The sequence below is a fragment of the Eretmochelys imbricata genome, chromosome 9, assembly GCF_965152235.1.
Source record: "Eretmochelys imbricata isolate rEreImb1 chromosome 9, rEreImb1.hap1, whole genome shotgun sequence".
In the NCBI taxonomy this organism is placed as follows: domain Eukaryota; kingdom Metazoa; phylum Chordata; order Testudines; family Cheloniidae; genus Eretmochelys; species Eretmochelys imbricata.
In genome coordinates this window covers 44,536,999-44,561,637 of record NC_135580.1, presented here as the reverse complement: position 1 = coordinate 44,561,637, position 24,639 = coordinate 44,536,999, and the positions used below count along the sequence as shown (strand labels likewise).

Below are 24,639 nucleotides of genomic sequence, written 5' to 3'. Positions count from 1 at the left end.
AGTCTTGTTTGGATAGTCCCAGAACAGGTTTAATTATTAGAGAGACAAGGTGGGTGAGGTAATAACTTTTATTGGACCAACTTCTGTTGTTGGAAGGGACAAGCTTTTGAGCTTTATCCAGTAAAAGATATTAGCTCACCCATCTTGTCTCATATTCTGGGACCAACACAGCTACAACAACACTGTAAACAGTGCTTAATTATTCAATTATTAGCATTTGTAAATGTCTCCATTGCAAATGCCTTCATAACTTAATTCTAGGGCTGTCAAACAAGCACTTTTCACAAACATTTTTGTATAATTAAAAGTACAAGAGCAACAACAAATCAGCCATCAAATCCGGCAATCTTGTTGACACTGAAAAGCTATAGAGCTTGGAGACCGAGCTACCTTGTCACTTTTGGAGATGGCTTTCATAGCAACATTGCATCATAATAGCAAGGCAGGGAAGGGGTGGTGTGAAGGTGACTCTTCAAGAAGGGTTAGAACAAGAGTAATGAGAGTCAAAAACCACTCCTTTGATTTCAAAAGTAATTGACTAGAGTGGCATCTGTTGAAGTTGTAGATGTTTGAATTTCTGCAGCTTCTCAAATGATTGAGAATATTTAAAACTTATTGTGGATTAAACTCTATCTACTATCTCTTAAACAAAACCTCATTGAATGCTGCAGGTGAAAAATTAAATATTTGAAAGATAGGAAACTCTGGCCTTGTTTCCCCACCTACTGCCTACTATAGGAGACCTCTATATTTCCAGTAAACGCTATAGACCTCTTCTATCTCTTGCCATATTACATATTAACCTGTGACCAACCATCTGACTCCTCAACATTACTTGGAGACAAGACACGCCTCTTACTTACTCATTCTTCAGGAGTTACAAATATCAGCATCCCATTCTTAGGATAGCTCTAACCCCCACACCACTACCTTTTTCTCTGCAATGGTCCAAAGAGCTAAACATCTTTTATCTGATACTCACATACCTCGGCACTCAGAGAACCCAGTCTGTTCCATCCACCTTATATCTATCCACCCTGCTAATATGACTGATGCTACATCCTCCAGATTCAGACCAGACATTCACTTTTATTCTATTCAGTCTACAAATATTGTTTGGAGCTGATGGTATCACATCCATCCAACATGGAGTACTAATACTTATAGTCACTGAGGTGAAAAGGTTCTTAAAATTGTACTTACATCTGTACTAGGAGAAGGCTGGATGTAGATATGAGGTTAGAGATCAGGTTGTTTGTAGAACCTAAACTCAGAATTTCTTGACTTTCAAAAATCTAGTGTTTTGAATTACTGCATTCTAATGAAGGTGGATATATGTCCAACTTTGACTAGACTTTAAAATGTTGGGTAGGGCATTATATAAAGTTTTAATCTTATGATTCTTACTATCAAGCATCAATAGTGATTGCCTGGATCCATAGCTATGTAGCCTACAAAACCCATTAATCTGGGTTATTGGTCTGATTGTTTGGTGTAAAGCCTGTTTGATCTCGTTGCATCTATTAAGCTTATAATTTGTTGCAAATTTTCTTAGTAGATCACTAAATATATTTATTTTAATAGATTACAAAATGTAGAAATGTTTAGAAGAAAAATGTTCCTCTCTGAAATGTAGAGCTGAGTCTTTTTAGTGGAATAGAAATATTTTAAAAACAGAATGAGCCTAATCCTGTTTAGCTTGTGCAACCAAACTCCCAAATAATTAATGGGATCTGAGTACATAATTATGGGCCAGAACCTGAATTTTTAATCTGTATAACAGGGTGTGAATCTACAGTGCACTGGCTTGCTGCACAGTAACATAACAGTTTTTCCTTGGAAAATTATTACTGGGGAGTAGGGCTGTCAAGCCCACACCCCTGTTAAGTGTGTGATTAATCACACTGTTAAACAATAATAGAATATTATTTATTTAAATATTTTTGGATGTTTTCTACATTTTCAAATATATTGATTTCAGTTACAACACAGAATACAATGTGTACAGTGCTCACTTTATATTTATTTTTATTACAAATATTTGCACTGTAAAAAGCAACAAATAGTATTTTTCAATTCACCTAATACAAGTACTGTAGTGCAATCTCTTTATCATGAAAGTTGGACTTACAAATGTAGAATTATGTACAAAAAAGGCATTCAAAAATAAAACAATGTAAAACTTTAGAGCCTACAAGTCCACTCAGTCCTACTTCTTGTTCAGCCAATCACTCAGACAAACAAGTTTGTTTACGTTTGCAGGAGATAATGCAGCCTGCTTCTTGTTTACAATGTCACCTGAAAGTGAGAATAGGTGTTCGCATGGCACTGTTGTAGCTGGTGTTGCAAGATATTTACATACCAGATGTACTAAAGGTTCATATGTCCCTTCATGCTTCAACCACCATTCCAGAGGACATGCATCCATGCTGATGACGGGTTCTGCTCAATAACAGTCCAAAACAGTGCAGACTGACGCATATTCATTTTCATCATCTGAGTCAGATATCACCAGCAGAAGGTTGGTTTTCTTTTTTGGTGATTTGGGTTCTGTAGTTTCTGCATTGGAGTGTTGCTCTTTTAAGACTTCTGAAAGCATGCTCCACACCTCTTCCCTCTCAGATTTTTGGAAGGCACTTCAGATTCTTAAACCTTGGGTTGAGTGCTGTAGCTATTTTTAGAAATCTCACATCGGTACCTTCTTTGCGTTTTGTCAGATCTGCAGTGAAAGTGTTCTTAAAACAAACAACATGTGCTGGGTCATCATCAGAGACTGCTATAACATGAAATATATGGCAGAATGCAGGTAAAACAGAGCAGGAAACATACAGTTCTCCCACTAGGAGTTCAGTCACAAATTTAATTAATGCCTTATTTTTTTAATGAGCATCATCAGCATGGAAGTGTGTCTTCTGAAATGCTGGCCAAAGCATGAAGGAGCATGTGAATGTTTAGCATATCTGGCACGTAAATACCTTTCAATGCTGGCTCAACAGTGCCATGCGAACGCCTGTTCTCACTTTCAGGTGACATTGTAAATAAGAAGCAGGCAGCAGTATCTCCCATAAATGTAAACAAACTTTTTTGTCTTAGCTATTGGCTGAACAAAGAAGTAGGACTGAGTGGACTTGTAGTCTCTAAAGTTTTACATTGTTTTGAGTGCAGTTATGTAAGAAAAAACAATCTACATTTGTAAATTGCACTTTCACGATAAAGAGATTGCACTAAAGTAGTTCATATGAGGTGAATTTAAAATACTATTTCTTTTGTTAATCATTTTTATGGTGCAAATATTAATAAAAAATAATAATATAAAGTGAGCATTATACACTTTGTATTCTGTGTTGTAACTGAAATCAATATATTTGAAAATGTAGAAAAACATCCAAAATATTTAATAAATTTCAATTGGTATTCTATTGTTTAACAGTATGATTAAAACTGTGATTAATCACGATTAATTTTTTAAATTGTGATGCATTTTTTAGAGTTAATCGTGTGAGTTAACTGTGATTAATCGACAGCCCTATTAGGGCGTATTAAACATATTTTTCTGTCTTTTAATGCAATTTAACAGCAAGAAACAAAGGGAAGCTGACACCATGTGAGCAATCAGCTCTTACTTCAAGTGATCCCCAGAATAGTTTGAAAACCTCTGGCAATGAGCTTCTCTACCATTATGATTGATTTTAATTTGTTTAATTTAATTTGTTCATATTACTGAAGCTAGCCTGTAGTGTAATACTATGAACTCTTATCCACTAGTCAATGATCTGGCAGTGAGGCCTTGATTTTTAGTACAGGGGGAAAGGTCCTAATACAGTGCAAACTTTGTGTTTGACCAAACTGAGTCCCACAAAGTGCTGACATTACCATCTAGCAGAAAGGCAACTGAAATAAGCAGAAAACATACAGTATCTGTAAACGTAAGTGTCAACATTATTTTGTTTGAAATTTGAATCTATGTAGTGTAATGTGATAAAGTATAAATTGATTCAGTTTAATTATTTTTATTCTTGTATTTGATTGCCTTAATTTAAAAAACAAACTGAGTTTGTAAACTAGTGAAATGGAAGTGTTGTAACAAGAGACACATTGCAAACTCAGAGTATTGGAGTATCTGTTTTTTATGGTAAACATATAAAGATGTAGAAACCTAACAATATGGAACAAACGTCATGGTTTAGTTGGAATACTTTTACTTGATTTCCAAAGAAATGATCAAACTTTAACTATCAGGTATACTGTAAAATAATTTTGCTAATCTTTTCACTGTTAGCTTGTAGTTTACATGAAGCATAGGCAATGTGACTAATGTAAATATAATCTGATCTATTGCATGTATTTAAACTATTTTAATAGGTTTCTGATATCTGAATTTTGGGGGGCTACTTTGAAAACCAAGAAATGGCATCATCATCTTTACAAATCTCTGCACTGCTTCTGGCTTTGGCGGGGCTCATCATTTTACTTGTTACGACTGTGTCCAACAGATGGAAAATTTCCAGTACTGCAACAGCAGTTATTACTGCAAACTGGATTTACGAAGGCCTTTGGATGAACTGTGCAGCTACTGCCTTGGGTTCGGTTCAGTGCAAGAAATTTTTCTCCTTGCTGAGTTTAGACAGTAAGTGTATGGTTTACGTATATAAAATACTATGGTGCAATTTACCTCCCACTTTGGGTACGGAGTTAGACAAGTTAGGGGACAGAATTCATTATGAACAGGCCAAAAGGCTTCAACCCAACCCCTTTATGGCCACTACTGTAGTCTATGGTCTAGAGTAGCTGCAGCCCTCTTCTAGCTCCCTACCCCCCTGTTGCAGTGGAACAACTGGATCCCACAGTTTCCCTCTTTCTCCAGCTGCATGCATGGAGACCCTGCAGTGCACAGAGTGGTGCTCCTGTGCATCCAGTCTACATGCAGTATAAATATCCTAGCTCTTTGCATGGAAGTGAATTTTACCCTTACAGTTTTGGAAGAAATACAATCTCCAATACTTAGTTTTTGTTCTTAATTATAAACATATCACATCTCAATGTATTTGAGATGTTCATTCATATGTTGACTTGGGATATAACTTTGCTGGTCCTCCAAAACTGTGTGTCATAATCAGATCATTCAAATATTTTTTTCTATTTGTCAGAATAAACATTATTTTCAAGAAGGAACTCACATACTAATTCCATAGTTTAGATCAACCTAGAAAAAAATCTTGACTTTAAATATCTAACTTCAGATTGACAGAATTGTTTACTTGAAACTAGGATTTGCTGAAAGTAATTTCATTTCTGGTTAGTGCCACATATCAAAGTGTTTCAGGAATTTTGATTACTCAAAGGTGACAGTTTTAAAATGAACAAATTTTAAAATGCTTCTGTGTGTACAACTATTTAGGACAAAACATGATAGTGTGATAATTTAGCACCAAGTGTAGCAGCAGAATTGTTACATCTAGGGATTGAAAAATACTGTGGTTTGAATTATTCTGGGTTTTCAGTATTACTTCCTGGAGCCAGTTCCAAAAACCCCTGCTGGACTGAAGGCACAGTGAAGGACTGACATACATATAAATTCTTACCTCACAAACAATTAAGAATAGAAACAACTGCTGTATACTATTGAAAGGTTGGCACTTTACGGCTGTTCTGTGAGATGCAGCTGTTTTCAACCGATTAGCACAAGATGAGATACTGCCTTTTTTAATACTACAATACCTCTTTCCCCTACTTCTTGAATCCTTCAGCCACTGTATTAGTTTCATACTTGAAATGTACAAGACAATGTTTTATTCCACCTGAAAGTGGAAAAAAAATGATGCAAAGGTGCTTTATTTGTGAGACAGTAAAAAAGGTTTCAGGATCAGTAAAGCTTTCTGAGCACAATATGTTCACTAAAAGAAAAGGAGGACTTGTGGCACCTTAGAGACTAACAAATTTATCTGAGCATAAGCTTTCATGAACTACAGCTCACTTCATCGGATGCATTCAGTGAAAAATACAGTGAGGAGATTTATATACACAGAGAACATGAAACAATGGGTGTTACCAATCACACTGTAACGAGAGTGATCAGGTAAGATGAGCTATTACCAGCAGGAGAGCGGGGGTGGGGGGGGGGAATTTTTGTAGTGATAATCAAGGTGGGCCATTTCCAGCAGTTGACAAGAACATCTGAGGAACTGTGTGTGTGTGTGGGGGGGGAATAAACATGGGGAAATAGTTTTACATTGTGTAATGATACATCCACTCCCAGTCTTTATTCAAGCCTAAATTAATTTTATCCAGTTTGCAAATTAATTCCAATTCAGCAGTCTCTCGTTGGAGTCTGTTTTTGAAGTTTTTTTGTTGAAGAATTGCCACTTTTAGGTCTGTAATCGAGTGACCAGAGAGATTGAAGCGTTCTCCGACTGGTTTTGAATGTTATAATTCTTGACGTCTGATTTGTGTCCATTTATTCTTTTACGTAGAGACTGTCCAGTTTGGTCAATGTACATAGCAGAGCGGCATTGCTGGCACATGATGGCATATATCACATTGGTAGATGTGCAGGTGAACAAGCCTCTGACAGTGTGGCTGATGTGATTAGGCCCTCTCATGGTGTTCCCTGAATAGATATGTGGACACAGTTGGCAACAGGCTTTGTTGCAAGAATAGGTTCCTGGGTTAGTGGTTCTGTTGTGTGGTGTGTGGTTGCTGGTGAGTATTTGCTTCCGGTTGGGGGGCTGTCTGTAAGCAAGGACTTGCCTGTCTCCCAAGATCTGTGAGAGTGATGGGTCATCCTTCAGGATACGTTGTAGATCCTTGATGATGCATTGGAGAGGTTTTAGTTGGGGGCTGAAGGTGATGGCTCGTGGCGTTCTGTTACTTTCTTTGTTGGGCCTGTCCTGTAGTAGGTGACTTCTGGGTACTCTTCTGGCTCTGTCAATCTGTTTCTTCACTTCAGCAGGTGGGTACTGTAGTTGTAAGAACGCTTGATAGAGATCTTGTAGGTGTTTGTCTCTGTCGGAGACAAACACCTACAAGATGTTCACTGACATCAGACCATAGATCTAGTATGGTATCCTGCTTCCTGTAGTTTAGTTGAAAACAAAATGATCTTCTTCTGTAATACATCTAGCCAACATAGTCAATAACACAGGAATTCTTCTTAACTAGCTTATCCCATCTTTAAATGAAATGTTCGAATTTTACTAGGAATTGCATTTACTACAAATTTCTGCATTTAGTACTTGTACTTACTTGGGATTTTTTACATGGTTGTGACATCACTGGCAGCCAGCTAGAAAGCTACATCTGCACTTAAAATTTCAGGAAATCTCAATGCATTTGTAACATATTTTGGAGTAATTTTCAGTAATCATCTGCCTGCATAGACCACCAGAGACTTGTAATGGAAAGTAACTAGAGTAAGAACTAATCGTTCAGCATTTTCTTCCTGCACCTGTTTGATTTTCAGTTCCTCTCCCTTTTCATGTGAGGAAATGTACTTTAACAGGTAAGAGCTATAAAGGTGATGACTTCTGCTCTTCTTCTGTTACTGTGTTAGTCACCACCATACAAATCTGCTGTTGCTCAGTAAACTGGATGTTTGTATGATTTAGAAGGAATTTTTTTACCTTTTAATAATTGTCCTTGATCCCACCCCAATCCCTTTTACATTTTTAAACATTAAAGTTCTTCAGTATTCAGATTATTTTTTCCATGATTGTACAGAGCTATTTATTTGCGTCTAAATATAGTGAGCAGTATGCAGTATTTTGTTTCTTCCTTCTATTTGCTTGATGTGTAGAAAAGTTAAAATAGCTTGAGTTGCTGATAAATATCTGCTGTTGTAAAACTTGTATAGACTTCAGGGGCTCGTATAGTCTTCAGGGGCTCAGACTAAGGATTAAAGATTCTTGATTTGCAATACAAATTTTTGAAGGTACATTAAACCTAATGCTTCAGATTTTAGAGATTAGGATTAGACCTCAAGTGGGGCAGGGGAAGGCAGATTATCCTACATCTATTTACTGTTGGATTTTTTACACCTTGCTCTGTGTCACTGTCAGAGACTGTTTGCTTTGAAAACTTGCTCTGGAAGGAAACTCCTCAATCACAGTCTCAATATGGGAGTAAGCCTCTATTGTTTTAGTTAGTTTAAACTACTTAATAAAAGAAGGGAAGGGTTCATGTCACTTGACAGAGATAAAACTACCTGAAATCCTAAGAAAGCCAGAGATGTCTAAATGTGTTTATTAGATGTCTAAGGTGTGCGTTGTCTACATGTCTGTGGGTATATTATACAATTTAATTAACACCTGAAATTACCCTTTTACAAGAGGCAAATGGACATGCCCAAACATATCCCACTCTCACCCAAACTGTAACAATATGAAAGTGCTAGCAGACACTTTCAGGCAGCCTGCTGTTTCCTTGGGGAATTGTTTGGAAGTGACATCTATTGAGGATCTGTCTAAGAGGCCATGAGGCTGAAGAAGCCCTGTTGTAAGCAGCCACAATAAAGCTGGAGTTTGTTAATTAACCCTGTGTCAGAATGAGATCTTATACGGCAGATGATCCAAACACAATAAAGTGTAAAACATGGTGGCAGTGGTAATAAAGTCCTAGACAGCCAGAGACACCACTGAGAGTGTGATGCTGGCAGACCAGATGCTAGCTCATGCCATGGCCCAGGGCTTCAATGAACACTAACAAATATGTATCTAGAAACCAGTCTGCCTTATCTGTGGGTTAGTATAGTTACACTAGATATTAATATTATAAGAATGTGTTTAGTGTTTAGATTTTATGGAATGCCTGTAGGATGCTGCATGTATTAATCCTACTTATAATATCTGTATCCCATGGTATAAAGTTATATTGAGTGTTTGTATTTTAAACATCTGTAATTGTGTAACTCAGTAAACAGGAAAAGAAGCATTACTTAAAGTAAAATGCTTGACCTGCATACAAGAAGGCAAATGAAGCATTGTGTCGCATCATATGTCAGAGACTTTGTTGATTGCATTCCTCACTCCCTTCAGGAAGAGGAGTCCTGCACATGAACTTACCCCATCAGCTTGGATTCTGTGTTGAAGGGAGGATAAAAATCCATGATAAGGAGAATCTGGGTCTCGTTATGCTGTCCGGACTGTTGAAGGGCAAAGATTCCTAAACATAAGCAAGAGATTCACATGCTGGTTGGCATGGGTCAGCCCTAAAGAACTTATAGAGCTGCTTATTACAGAAGCTTATACTACCTTTTTAAATTGAAGACTAACACATTTGTGTATGTTTCCTGTTTTAACCTTGCACATTACTCTCTGATTTCTTTTCTTAGTTAATAAATCTTTAGTTAGTTTAATACAGTATTGGCTACAGGTGTGTCTTTGGTTTGAGATCTGAGTACAGCTCACCTGGGGTAAGTGACTGGCCCTTTAGGACTGGGAGTAACCTGAATAGTGATGTGATTTTTAGGTGTAAAGTGACCATCTATCATATGGTCCAGCTTGCCTGGGTGACATGATAGACTGGAACACCCCAGGGGACTGTCTGTTGTAGTGCTGTAGGAGTTCATGCTTGTTACTGGGTTGGTGAAGTCTAGTGACAGAACATACCACCAGTTGGGGTTTCTGACCTGCTTTTTAATAGTCTGCCCTGAGGTTGGCACTCAGGCATGAGCCACTCCAGACAATGTGACAGAGAGCTGCACTGTGTAGAGCGGAATACTTCTGTGAGTACACAGTTTGTTTTACAAGACAAGGCTGATAACAGAAAATGGAGGGGCTGAAACCTCCAGGGACATTAAACTTGCAAGCTAAGCATTTAGCTCCTGCATGTAAGAGCTAGAAAGAGGAATTTAATCTCTATGTAGATATTGCTATGGCAGATAAAGAGGATGCTGTGAAAATAAAACTGTTTTGTTACCAGATTGCAGAATGGGGGATAGAGACAATTCAGACACTGTGTATGGAAATTCCCCAAGCTCACCACAACTTAAGACTGTATAATGAGCTGTTTTGATACTCACTGTAACTCTAGGAAAAATGAAACTGTGGAAAGATGTAATTTATTTTCTTGGGATCAAGCAGCTGGGGAGGCTATACATGAGCTTAGCACCAATTTAAAAGTGCTAGCAGCCAGCTGCAATTTTGGAAATATTAAAGACTCATTGATAAAAGACCAGATAATGTGTGGGATATGAGACTCACAAGTATGAGGGTGGTTGTTGAGGGAAGCTCCCAGTTGGGGGAAAGCTGGGAGATACATAGGGATGCTGAGCTCTCCAGAGAGGGGATTAGAATTCTGGAAGGGCAGTCAGCAGAAACTGTCCATGCAATATGGAAAAAGAAATCAAAACCAGATACAACACCAGTAGGTGACAACAGTACAGACACATGCAAATACTGTGGTAGAAAACATATAAGAAGAAAGAAAAGTGTCTGGCTTGTGAGAAAAAAATGCTATATCTATGAGAAATTTAATCATTTTGCAGACAAGTGTTTGTCCAGAAAAAAGAAAAAACAAATCCAAGACACAGACAGTAACTGAAGAGAGCAACAGTGAATATGAGGACATTTTGTGGGTGACTGAAGAGCTGGTAAACACAGTGCAGATAGACACCACTAAGCACCAGAAACACATGGGCATCGTGTGAGCCCCCCTTCAGGGAGGCTAGCCACGCAGCCCCGCCTCTTCTGCCCAAGGCCCTGCCCCTACCCCCTGTCCGCTGGAGCCCTGAGCGCCTGACTCCCACCCCACATCCGCTGGAGCCCTGAGTGCCCGCACACCCAGCCAGAGGAGCCCTGGCCAAACCGCCCGGGCCACTGGCCAGCCCTAGTGCTGGGCTGCCTGCTGCCCCCAGCACTGGACCCCAGCGCTGTGTCCGCCTTAGCGCCAGCCCTCTGTGCTGGGCTGGGCACCGATTGGGGGAGACGGTGGAGCGTGGGCGGGTCCAAGGTTTGGCTTAGGGGAGGCTTAGCTTTCCCTGGCCTATTATACCCACTGCCCATGCAGAAAAAGTCGCATGCAGCCATGTTACTTGGGAAGGAAGTGGTACAATTTCAATTAAATAGTGACACAAGTTTTAAAATTATCCAGATTGGTCTGGTAAAACTAGACATATGGTTGGAGGGAATTAATCAGCTGTTAGCAGTGTAAAACCATACCACATTAAAACTCATGGGGAAATGTAAAATTAAATTAAGAAATCCAAGGAACAAAAGGAAATACTGACTGGACTTTGTGGTCATAGATGATGAGACAGCAGTATCACTTCTGGGCATCAAGACTGTCCAAGCCATGACCCTAATAAAAGTTCCAGAACATAATGAAAGTGCATGGCAGGGTGACTGAAAATACCTTGGACCAGGAGATGATACAGAGGGAATATAGAGATGTGTTTCAGAGAGATGGATGGCTAGATGGAGACTGACACCCAAATAGAGACTGACACCCAGTGCTTAATTTGTGCCAGGACTAATTTGTGCAAGGGCATGCCAGGGCTGAGCCCGGCACCTCTTGACTTGGCTGTTCATAGCCCTGGCACCTCTGGACTTGCTGCATCAATTTTGAAAGTAAAAAAATTGTTTGAGTCCCATTACCTAATTGCTTGAGCCCTGATGCCTCTTTCATTACAAATTAAGCACTGCGTACACCAGTGTGAAGCCAGTTAAATTGCCAAAAAGAAAAGTACCCATTGCATTACTACAGTTGCTGAAAGAGGAACTGCAGAGCCTACAGAATCATGGAATTATACAGCCCATAGAGAAGAGCACAAACTGGATAAGCAGTCTTGTGGAGGTAAGAAAGCCATCCGGAAACTGAGGGCAAGTCTACACTATGTGCTACATTGGCGCAGGTGCACTGACGCAGCTGCATTGCTGTAGCGCATCTGGTGAAGACGCACGGTGCTGATGGGCCAGTGCTCATCCACAGGCATAATTACGTGAGAGGTGGAAGCTATGGTGGCAGAAGAGTGTCTCCAGCCAGCATAGTACTGGTGTGGGCCACTTACGTTGATGTAACTTGCGTCACTCATGGACGTGCCTTTTTCATTCTCCTGAGCTATGTAAGTTACATCGACTTAAGCAGTAGTGTAGCTCAGGCCTGAGACTATGCATAGACCCAAAGCCTTTAAACAAAGCTTTGAAATAGAACCATTTCCCTCTGTGTACAATTGAGGACGTACTACCAGATCTGCCTAAAGCAAGACTTTTTACAGTATGTGATGTAGAATCCAAGCTTACTTGACAGCCTGCGCAACTCCTTTTGGGCAATACCAGTGGTTAAGGATGCCAATGGGAATCCTTCCAGAGCAGATTGACCCAAGCATGATGGGAATCCAGCAATAGCAGACAATGTGCTGCTAGTGGGAGAAGGTGACAATCCAGAATAAGCACAATGAGATCATGACTACAAATTACTACAGTTTTAACAGAGATGCAGAGAAAAAAATATGAAATTGAACTTAGACAAGCTCAGGTTGAGAGTAGCCGAGGTGCCATATATTGGACATTTGTTGACCCCCAAAGGCCTAAAAATAGACCCGGAGACAGAGAGGGCAATTAGAGAAATTCCGAGACCCAGCAATGTTAAAGGAGTCCAAAGATTCCTGGGAATGATCAATTATTTAGCAAAGTTTTGCAACCATCTGTCTGAGAGCTGGGAGATCCTGAGGCAGCTGACAAATTGAGACACCCTATGGGAGTGTACAGACCAACGTGAGCAAGCATTCCAGAAAGTAAAAGATAATTGGGAAGACTCCCATTTTGAAATATTACAATGCAGAGGAACACCTGGTGCCACAATGTGATGCATTCAAGTTGGGTCTAAGGGTTACCAGGCTGTAAGGGGGGGACAATCTGGTGCATTCAAAAAAGCATTGTACGTGACAGAGAAGGGCTGTGCTTAAATTGAAAAAGAGTTAGCTATTCTCTTTGGAATGGAAAAAATTCACCAATACACATATGTGGATGTACAATCTGACCATAAACCTCTCAAAAGCATTTGGAGAAAGCCATTACTAAGGGCTTGTCTACATTTAAGAGTAATACTGTGGAGCAGCTGCACCATTGTAGCACTTAGTGAAGACACTACGTACACCAATGGGAGAGCTTTCCCCATCACTGTAGGTACTTCATCTCCCCGACAGGTGTTAGCTATGTCGATAGAAGAGCTCTCCCATCAACTGTCTACACTAGGGGTTACGTCAGTATGTTAAAAGAACTATGTCACTTGGGTGTGGATTTTGTGAGCGATATAGTGCTACTAACATTAGTTGACAGTGTACACCAAGCCTCCGTGCACCAAAAAACTTACAATGGATGATGCTGAACTACAATATACAGATCAAGTATTCCCTGGCAGAAACTTGGTGTTGGTGGACACCTTTAGCTGTGCATACCTGCCAGAACCCAGCAGGAGGAGTCCGTAGAGGCCGAGGTAGAGACAGTAAATATGGTACAGTATTTATCTATCTTGGAAGATAGGCTGAGAATGATACTGAGAGGTACAGAGCAAGACAGAATGCTAGAGACATTGAAACGCATGATCTTATAAGGATGGCCAGTGACAACAGACCAAGTACCTAAAGAGGTAACGCCATTCTTTCAGATAAGAGACGAGTTGTGCAGACAGAATGGCATTATATTTTGGGGAGAAAGAGCAGTTATTCCAGCAGCTTTTTCGAATGAAATTTTCACAGCTGGGTATTGACGGTTGCTTAAGGCGAGCCAAAGAGACTGTATACTGGCCAGGAATGAATGAGCAATTATGGATGGTCATGGAAAAGTGATGTATGCAGATCTTGGGAAGACCGTCAACTAAAAGAGATCCTGTGGTGACACAGAGTTCCAGAAAGGCTGTGGGCAAAGGTGGGAGTGGATTTGTTTACCTTTGGAGACAAAGGATAGACTGTTTACCAGACACAGGATCCAGACCAGTCATATAGAAGATTAAAACACACTTTGCACAGTACAGGATACTGGATACCAGGTACCCAATAACAGACCATATTTTGTTTCAGGAAGTTCAGTAAGGATTGGGGTTTTGATCACAAAACATCTTCACTGAGGTATCCTCAAAGCAACAGCAAAGTGGAAACAGCAGGAAAAACTGCTAAGAAACCATTGAAAAAATTGAAAACTGCAAAGGCAGACCTATATGCAGCACAACTAATTCTCAGGAATACTCCCTTGCAAGGCCTAAATTTTAGTCTGACACAAAAATTGGTGAGCTGGAGAAAAAGGACACTTTCCAACAAGTGGAAAAGTTTTAAAGTCTGGATACTCAGGTGCTACACTTAGCAAACTATGGAGAAACCAACAGAAATAACAAAGCATTTTCCTACCACAGATCCATGAGAGATCGACCAGATCTGGTGCTGGTTGATGAAGTGCATATATAACGATTAACAAAACAGGATAAGTTTTGGCACAAAGCGGCAGTACTGCAACCAGGAAATCAAAGATTCTATCAAGTGCAAATGGACAATGGACAGATAGTGAGGCAAAACTGTAGGTATCTTAGGAATATAAAAGAAACTTCTAAGGACAGTATGGACAACAGACATCTTAGGGCTCTACAGCAGGAGAATCCTGAGCCAGAGTTGTTAGAATAGGACAATGTCGGGGCATATCAGAGGAAAGACAGGCAGAAGAGGGTGTTTCAACGGGAGACTCCAACACAAAGCCTAGAGACTATGGTTGACCAGACAGGAGGAAGACAGCACCAAGGAGGCACCAGTGAACCATACTGTACTAGGGGAGGGTGGATTGTTAAAAGACCTGCTCATCTAAGGGAGTTTGTGTGATGGACTTCTATGTTTTACAGGCATATAGGTAGACAAACTAATGCGGTGATGAACAAGAATGGTCAGCATCTGAAAGGAATATGTTAGATTGCATTATCAGTTGTTGCTGGGGCGTTTGACAATTTTCTTTAAAAGAGAAGGGATGTAACAATATGAAAGTGGAGCAGACACTTTCAGGCAGCATACTGTTTCTAGTGGGAACTGTTTGTTTTACGAATTACACTTGTAGGTCATGTAAAAGTTCACTCCGAGGCTGAGGCGCATTAACCAGACAAGTAAAATGGAGAGTATTTCTCAATGAGACAAGTTTAATAATGCTTAAGCATGGTACCCCCTCGCTAGCCGGGGGGGGACCCCAAAATGCTGATTTACCCTTTCTTATATACGCTGACTCATCACGACCCGTCCTTGTGCCCGATCCCTTGCATCCAGTCATGTTACAGATCGTTATCTTCCACTAACGGTGTGCTGCCTTCGTGCTTGTGTTCAGCTCCTGCTTAGTGCATACTACAACAACAGGATGTATCTACAATAACATGTTTTTTTCCACCACCTCAGAGGTCAAATTACGACCACAACAGCTTTATTACAAAATTCACCTTACATACAGACTATTATGCATCAAGTATCGAATCACATGCTAAGACCAATTAACTAACAGTCCCCCCTTTTCTTTTGGACGTCAGTAAGTTATATTGGAGCCGAGTAACCGCGATGCAGGGTTAGCAGTTGCCTACAGCACATAGGCATACAAATAACACAAAAGCAATGACAGTCAAAAGAATTAAATACAAAATACGCCGTCCCCAAGCACCCACGTCCGGTAGCCATGAGGTGAGCCAGTTCTAGAGCTCCTGGAATCCAGCGCTGGTATTGTCAAGGCTGACGTGGTGGAATAGGACTGCCTGCTGCATGAGGATGTGAATGTCAGTTTCCACCCTGTGATTTACAAATACACAACAGCTTGAGTTAACCAGAACACAAACCCCGCCCTGGTTTGCAAGGAGATAGTCCAGTGCTAAGCGGTTTTGCGGTGTAGTTTGGGATAACTGAGTTACTTCAATTTGAAGGGCAGATAAGGCGTCTGCAGTAGCATTTGCCATTAATTCCAAAGCAGCTGAAATGTTAACTATAGCTTTTTTTAGCTCGCTTACTCCTAACCATGGCAGAAACCAACGTACAAAGGAGTGAAAGCCTGTGGGCCATTGTGAAAGAGGGTTTAACGGAATACTTCGTCGGTTTCTCCATACTAGATTGCGGATCTCTCCCTGGGTCAGGGTATGGTGTACTGTCATGGCGGGTACTATAGCCCCTAAGGTACATGTACCACACCATCCTGCCGGGAGAACCTTATAGGCTGTGTGATTGTATAACCAATACCAGCCAGACCCCTTAGGGACTGGCCACGGGGCCCCGGAGTAGGTGGAGGGGCCTGCCGCACCAGAGCTGATCTGGGTGGTGTCCTTGCACCCCACAAAATTCCCCACAAAAACTGTATTTTCCATGCCCTTTCGTCGTGACACACATAAAGCATAATTACCCTGGTCCACCATATCAATAGACCATCTTTGGATTGTAACATTCCAGTTAAACATAGTGTTTGCCCATAGCTTAGATTGGAGTGTTAGATTAAGTGGCATAGGTACCCCTACCAACGGGGCCCAAGTATGTGGGGGTATGAATACAAATCCAACACTGCGTTCGATTTACACCCTGTTTTATGGCGCGGGTTAAATTCAAAAAGCTATTGCTCCCCCATCCTTGTACTGGACTTGGGAATAGGGAGAGGAACCCCCAGGCAAACCATATCAATGTCGGCATCCTCCTCTATACCATACAAAAAACAACACCACCAATGTAAGTCCAATAAACAGAAACACAAGAAGTCCTGGTGGGCTGTAAAGGTCCCAATAGCTGGAAAGCTCAGTCCATGGGTTGGTAGTGGCGTTCATTCATGAAGTGGCTTGTCCGATGGCTTATCAGGGTCAGGTGGGGGTCCCAGCGCCAACTTAACGTTGCTATGATGGATCCAGGAACCTTTACCTGCAAAGGAGTGGTGGCAGATGGTGGGAGTAATGTTCGTGGCTGTAAGGCGTTTTTGGTATTCATCATCCAGAAGACAATTAGGGAGGACAGTGCATTCTGATGGTACTTGCCCACAAGCACAGATTCCAGCCCCTGGAATAAACCCACCCCACCACTTCACTCCACATTCCCAAGAATACATCCCGCAACTCTCTCCCTGCCAATGTACAATGCTCCATCTTCGCCACCAAGGCCAATTCTCAATGTCTTTTGTAGTCAGGAATCCTTGGATCTTGGTGGTTTCAGCAGAGCAGGTGTTCCTTCTTCTCTCTTGAACAGTCATGGTTTTGCATTATACAGGGGAGAGGTTACTAGCACATCACCCTGTAGTGCTTTGGTTTCTTTAGCAAATACTGAATGCAGGTTAGCTCTGTCAGTGGACAAGGGAGAGGTTACTAGCACTTCACCTTGTCCTTTCCCCTGCTGTCCAAAAGGAGGAAAGAAAAAAACCCAGAAGGAGGGACAGGCTGATCAATAGTCGAAGTGAAGTCATCTCTAGGTGGAGGGGCCTTTTTGCAGTAAGAAGCATGGGTCCAGGCAGTCAGTCCTTGGCACTTCACAGCGATGTTGGTAGTTAGCAGGACTTAATAAGGGCCTTTCCAGCATGGGGCCAGAATAGTTTTTCGTTGATGGACCTTTATGTAGACCCAGTCACCTGGTTTTAACAAATGGCAGGTTTGCTCAGGATCCTTGGAGCAGGACTTCTTTCACCTGTAAATACAGAGACCTAACACATTTCGTTAATGTCTGGCAGTGTTTTGCAGATCTCACAGCTGCTTGGGCACATTTAAGCCCCCCTCTTTCTTGGCTGTCAGCCAAATCCTAGCTGTGAGTATTGTCCTTGGGCAGGTCAGTGTCTTATCTTTGGATCGAGCCTGCCAGCTACAGCTTTGAATTAACTCGTCCTCCGTTCTTTTTCTTCTCCCCTTCTTGGCTTCTATTAACCTACAAATGAAACTTTCACTTTCCACTCACACACCTTTGTTCAAAAATGAACACATATACATTGCCCTTTAGACTTATTGTTCAATGTATGCCACATACACCCTTTTAGTAAAATGACTTTATTACCAAGCTTTGGAGCAACAAGCCAGGACAAGCACACCCACTTTTGAGGGGTCCACTTGGTACAACGTCCAGTGTCCAATAGCTTTCCTCCCTCTCCAGCCCTCTGGCTAGAAATTTGAGGTAGCCAGAAGGATCCCAGGTATAATATGGGGAGTGGGTTAACCTTTCATGTCCTTGCTTCCAAAGACTGTTGGTGTGCGAATTTTAACAGCAATTTTTTCAATTAAAAGGTCTAGCCAATGAAATTTCTTTTTCTTACTTAAGCAAATGCATTAAAATTTAGTATATCACATTTTCCTGATATTATCCAAACACTTTGTATTCCAAGTTGAATAAAACAAGTATCTGCATTTTGATTTAACCCTTCTATTTAGTTTTAAACTAAACTGTCCTATGAAAGATGAGACACAGCAATTCTGGTCACAAGACAAACACAAGACAGAACATAGAACTCAGAACATAATTTCTATTGTGCCAGTAAATTCATGATATATTGAATTAGAATCATAGAATCATAGAATATCAGGGTTGGAAGGGACCTCAGGAGGTCATCTAGTCCAACCCCCTGCTCAAAGCAGGACCAATCCCCAATTAAATCATCCCAGCCAGGGTGTTGTCAAGCCTGACCTTAAAAATTTCTAAGGAAGGAGATTCTACCACCTCCCTAGGTAATGCATTCCAGTGTTTCACCACCCTCCTAGTGAAGAAGTTTTTCCTAATATCCAACCTAAACCTCCCCCACTGCAACTTGAGACCATTACTCCTTGTCCTGTCCTCTTCTACCACTGAGAATAGTCTAGAACCATCCTCTCTGGAACCACCTCTCAGGTAGTTGAAAGCAGCTATCAAATCCCCTCTCATTCTTCTCTTCTGCAGACTAAACAATCCCAGTTCCCTCAGCCTCTCCTCATAACTCATGTGTTCCAGACCCCTAATCATTTTTGTTGCCCTTCGCTGGACTCTCTCCAATTTATCCACATCCTTCTTGTAGTGTGGGGCCCAAAACTGGACACAGTACTCCAGATGAGGCCTCACCAATGTCAAATAGAGGGGAACGATCACGTCCCTCGATCTGCTCGCTATGCCCCTACTTATACATCCCAAAATGCCATTGGCCTTCTTGGCAACAAGGGCACACTGCTGACTCATAGCCAGCTTCTTGTCCACTGTCACCCCTAGGTCCCTTTCCGCAGAACTGCTGCCTAGCCATTCGGCCCCTAGTCTGTAGCTGTGCATTGGGTTCTTCCTTCCTAAGTGCAGGACCCTGCACTTATCCTTATTGAACCTCATCAGATTTCTTTTGGCCCAATCCTCCAATTTGTGTAGGTCCCTCTGTATCCTATTCCTGCCCTCCAGCGTATCAACCACTCCTCCCAGTTTAGCATCATCCGCAAATTTGCTGAGAGTGCAATCCACACCATCCTCCAGATCATTTATGAAGATATTGAACAAAACCGGCCCCAGGACCGACCCCTGGGGCACTCCACTTGACACCGGCTGCCAACTAGACATGGAGCCATTGATCACTACTCGTTGAGCCCGACAATCTAGCCAACTTTCTACCCACCTTATAGTGCATTCATCCAGCCCGTACTTCTTTAACTTGCTGACAAGAATACTGTGGGAGAGCGTGTCAAAAGCTTTGCTAAAGTCAAGAAACAATACATCCACTGCTTTCCCTTCATCCATAGAACCAGTAATCTCATCATAGAAGGCGATTAGACTAGTCAGGCATGACCTTCCCTTGGTGAATCCATGCTGACTGTTCGTGATCACTTTCCTCTCATGTAAGTGCTTCAGGATTGATTCCTTGAGGATCTGCTCCATGATTTTTCCAGGGACTGAGGTGAGGCTGACTGGCCTGTAGTTCCCAGGATCCTCCTTCTTCCCTTTTTTAAAGATTGGCACTACATTAGCCTTTTTCCAGTCATCTGGGATGTCCCCCGTTCGCCACGAGTTTTCAAAGATAATGGCCAATGGCTCTGCAATCACAGCCGCCAATTCCTTTAGCACTCTCGGATGCAACTCGTCCGGCCCCATGGACTTGTGCACGTCCAGCTTTTCTAAATAGTCCCTAACCACCTCTTTCTCCACAGAGGGCTGGCCATCTACTCCCCATGTTGTGATGCCCAGTGCAGCAGTCTGGGAGCTGTCCTTGTTAGTGAAGACAGCGGCAAAAAAAGCATTGAGCACATTAGCTTTTTCCACATCCTCTGTCACTAGGTTGCCTCCCTCATTCAGTAAGGGGCCCACACTTTCCTTGGCTTTCTTCTTGTTGCCAACATACCTGAAGAAACCCTTCTTGTTACTCTTGACATCTCTTGCTAGCTGCAGCTCCAGGTGCGATTTGACCTGATTTCATTCCTACATGCCCGAACAATATTTTTAGACTGTTCCCTGGTCATATATCCAACCTTCCACTTCTTGTGAGCTTCTTTTTTATGTTTAAGATCCGCTAGGATTTCACCGTTAAGCCAAGCTGGTCGCCTGCCATATTTACTATTCTTTCGACTCATCGGGATGGTTTGTCCCTGTAACCTCAACAGGGATTCCTTGAAATACAGCCAGCTCTCCTGGACTCCTTTCCCCTTCATGTTAGTCCCCCAGGGGATCCTACCCATCTGTTCCCTGAGGGAGTCGAAGTCTGCTTTCCTGAAGTCCAGGGTCCGTATCCTGCTGCTTACCTTTCTTCCCTGTGTCAGGATCCTGAACTCAACCAACTCATGGTCACTGCCTCCCAGATTCCCATCCACTTTTGCTTCCCCCACTAATTCTTCCCTGTTTGTGAGCAGCAGGTCAAGAAAAGCTCCCCCCCAGTTGGCTCCTCTAGCACTTGCACCAGGAAATTGCTTTTTAGCTGGCATCAGTTTTCTCTGATTTTCTGAAAGACAAAAAGAACATAGATCTACCCATTCTGGGCAGTCAGTCATTGCTTAAAATATTTCCTTTTTATATAAATATCCTTGTTAATTGCAGGCAAAACAGAGGAATTACCCATATTTTCTTGTATTTGTTTCATAGGCAGCCTAGGTTTCAGTGGCTTCTACATTATCAGTTAGGTAATTTACATTAAAACAAATGCTTTCCGGCTTGCTTTTGGATCCACAGCTTAAAGATTCTTACTTTAAAAAGGGCACAATAAACTTTACCAGACTTTTGATTGCTTTTTACTTTTAACTCCTGCTGTCAAACACAGAGCGACCTGAAAAGGAAGACACCACCTATTGTAGCCCCTTGGAGCCTAATAAGATATTAATTAAGTAGCACTGTATAATTGCATTCCTTTGGAAGAGGGTCCATTTTCCTCAAAGTAGCTGCAAAGAAACCAAGAATTCTTTTTCTTTCTAGTATTTCACAAAGTTCAACTGCTTAGTTCCCTCCAGCAACTACAGAGTTAACTTCTCACTTTCCTTTCTTAATCACTTGTTTATCTCCCAAAACGACACCCAATCAACTTAGATTTTACCATTCCAAGTATTATCACTATGCCCTCCAAAAAGAAAAGGAGTACTTGTGGCACCTTAGAGACTAAGGTTAGTCTCTAAGGTGCCACAAGTACTCCTTTTCTTTTTGCGAATACAGACTAACACGGCTGTTACTCTGAAATATGCCCTCCAAGTTTCCAACCTGTTTTCCAATCTCTCTATCTGTTGCCTGACCGCTTGGGCCCGATCCTGTTTTTCTCTCTGAACTGTCCCTTCCATGAGCACTAGCTTTGTCCCACTACCAATTTAACAAGGAGGGTGGGCTTCTTAACTAGCCCCCAGCCCTCCTGGTCTCTTCTCTTAAATATTCTCACTCACAAGGGCTACCCGAGTCCTCCCCCGTGAGGCTTGTCACCTGGACAGAACGCACAGCCAATTGGCGGTTTAACTATTTAATTTCCTCTTATGGCAGACACACTGTTGTTACGACATATGCTGAGCACAAATGGTTAAATTTTGAGAAGTCTTTGAAGGACTGGTACTTGCTTAGCCAGTGCTTCCTTTTCTGCCTGGAAGTCCTGTCTTAAGGCTTGCAACTGGTCCTGGGCATAGGTCAGAAAGCCGAGGGTAAACTGGAGGAGGGGCAGAAGCAGGCATAGCACAGAGCGGGGCTGGAGACCCCTGAGATGAATAAGAAAAGGAGGAGAAAAGAGGACATCCTTTCGCATGCGCATAAGCCCAGTTGTCCCAGAGATACCAATAATCCATCTGGGCTGGAGCTTTGTCCTCCAGCCTTTTCCTAAATGCTGTTAACTTTTCCCCAGCAAAGGACCCATCCGGTGGCTATTCAAAAGGTGTTTGAGTTGTTAGTGCTGGCCACACAACCTTGCACAAGATTACAGCTTTCTTTTTACCTAACCCATGGGTACCAGAAATATTCCCCCAATTCTCAAGAATTTCAGCCAAAGGGGTCCCCTTACTTACACTCTGCCCAGAACCCATAAGGGGTTACCTTAACGCGCCACCTTACCGCCCTTTGTGCACGGATTGTTCCCTCCTCCTGGAACTTCCAAGGTGAACTCACCTTATGACAGGTTTCAGAGTAACAGCCGTGTTAGTCTGTATTCGCAAAAAGAAAAAGAGTACTTGTGGCACCTTAGAGACTAACCAATTTATTTTAGCATGAGCTTTCGTGAGCTACAGCTCACTTCATCTGATGAAGTGAGCTGTAGCTCACGAAAGCTCATGCTAAAATAAATTGGTTAGTCTCTAAGGTGCCACAAGTACTCCTTTTCTTTTCACCTTATGACGGCGGTCAGGATCTCCAAAGAGGGGAGTCCGACTCTTAGTATTGAACGGGCGAGCCTTGGGCCCCACGTTGGGCGCCAAAACTGTTATGAATTACACTTGTAGGTCACGTAAAAGTTCGCTCCGAGGCTGAGGCGCATTAACCAGACAAGTAAAATGCAGAGTATTTCTCAATGAGACAAGTTTAATAATGCTTAAGCGTGATACCCCCTCGCTAGCCGGAGGGGGACCCCAAAATGCCGATTTACCCTTTCTTATATACACTGACTCATCACGACCCGTCCTCGTGCCCGATCCCTTGCATCCAGTCATGTTACAGATCGTTATCTTCCACTAATGGTATGCCGCCTTCATGCTTGTGTTCAACTCCTGCTTAGTGCATACCATAACAAGATGTATCTACAAGAACATGTTTTTTTCCACCGCCTCGAAGGTCAAATTATGACCACAACAGCTTTGTTACAAAATTCACCTTACATACAGACTATTATGCATCAAGTATCGAATCACATGCTGAGACCAATTAACTTTTGGAAGAAACATCTCCTGAGAAATTGTCTGAGAAGCCAGGAGGCTGAAGAAGCCATGTTGTAAGCAGCTATAATAGAGCTGAAGTTTGTTAATTAACCCTGTGTCAGAGTGAGATCTTGTATGGCAGATGATCCAGACACAACAAAGCATAAAACACAAACTACCCTCTCAAGCACATGTTTGAAGAGAGAAGTCTTGCACTGTGCTCTAAAGGTTAAGGTTCAGATCTCTGAGCATCAAGGAAAGCAAAATGACTCAAGGCCCTTTCATTAAACACAAGTGATCACTGTCGCTAATATAAAAAGTGCCTAACTGAATTCAGCCGTGCCAGAGGTAGTCTGAGGAGCGGTAATCTGTCAGCTAGTGAGGATCAAAGCCAATGTAGGGATAAATGAGCCTGAAGTTCTCCCTCTTCTTTTTTGGTAAAAACAGCAAGTTCTTCAAAAGGGATATAAGCACTGCTACAATATGCTGATTTAAAGTCCCATCACTTTAAAACTGTAGAGACTCCTTGAGGCAGAAGTGCAGAATTTGGTAGGATTCTCTTGAGAAGTGAAATTGTTACCACAATTTTTGACTCATACCTCATGAGGAGTAAATCCTCATGGCCATCTCAGAGCTTTAAGATTGCCTTTCAAGTGCAAAGGCACAGGTGAGCACAGCAAGTACTGCAGGAAGGCATTTAGGATATGTCTACACAACAATTAAATACCCGCAGCTAGCTTGCGTTAGCTGACTTAGTCTACAATGCAGTTTTTCAGCCCATTAGCCCAAGCCCCACAAGCCCAAGTCAGCTGACATGGGCCAGCCATGGGCATTTAACTGCTGTGCACACATATCCTTAGAGTCCCAAATCTGCTCTTGTCTAAGTCAACAGCAAAACTCCCGTTGATTTTTATGGTAGCAGAAGTAGGCATATTGTGTTCTAACATCCCTTTGCAACCAAACCCACCCTTCTACAGCCTAGCCACAAAATGGCCAGAGAGGTTTGATGAGCCTATCTAAAAGAGCAGACTCATCTGGTTTACTAAGAATTTGTGGCACTTGTGATGTCCTTTTGGGAGTCTGTATGTAAAATTTACATAATGCAATCATTTTATAACTGTATTATATCAAGTTGCATATCTACAGAATTCTAACACAATATAAGGATCTAGTTTGTAAAGAAATTTTGCTTTCTTTTCAAGGTGAGGTAGAAGCAGTTTACTACCTGTAAAAGATGGTTAAACCCATTGATATTTGCAAGGAGTTTCAGTTACTAAAGTCATTAAGTGCCAGTGCACATTTCTTCTGTGGAGCTAGCCTGGGATATGATTATACCCTTAGTCAGTAGAACTCTAAAAAAATAACAACCTATGACAAACTGAAACTTTTAATAAATTGATATTGCTATCCATATAACTGTTTTCCAATTGTGATTCAAAC

At 41.7% G+C, this 24,639-nt stretch overlaps 1 protein-coding gene across 1 annotated transcript in view; it reads left to right on the top strand.

Moving 5' to 3' along the window:
• The first annotated feature begins 4,407 nt into the window (after positions 1-4,407).
• Positions 4,408-24,639, top strand: part of LOC144270478 (claudin-19-like) — a 36,235-nt gene continuing 16,003 nt past the window's right edge. Inside the window, exon 1 of the mRNA XM_077826961.1 lies at positions 4,408-4,627. Within this exon, the coding sequence (XP_077683087.1) occupies positions 4,408-4,627 (220 nt within the window). The remainder of the gene's footprint in view (positions 4,628-24,639) is intronic.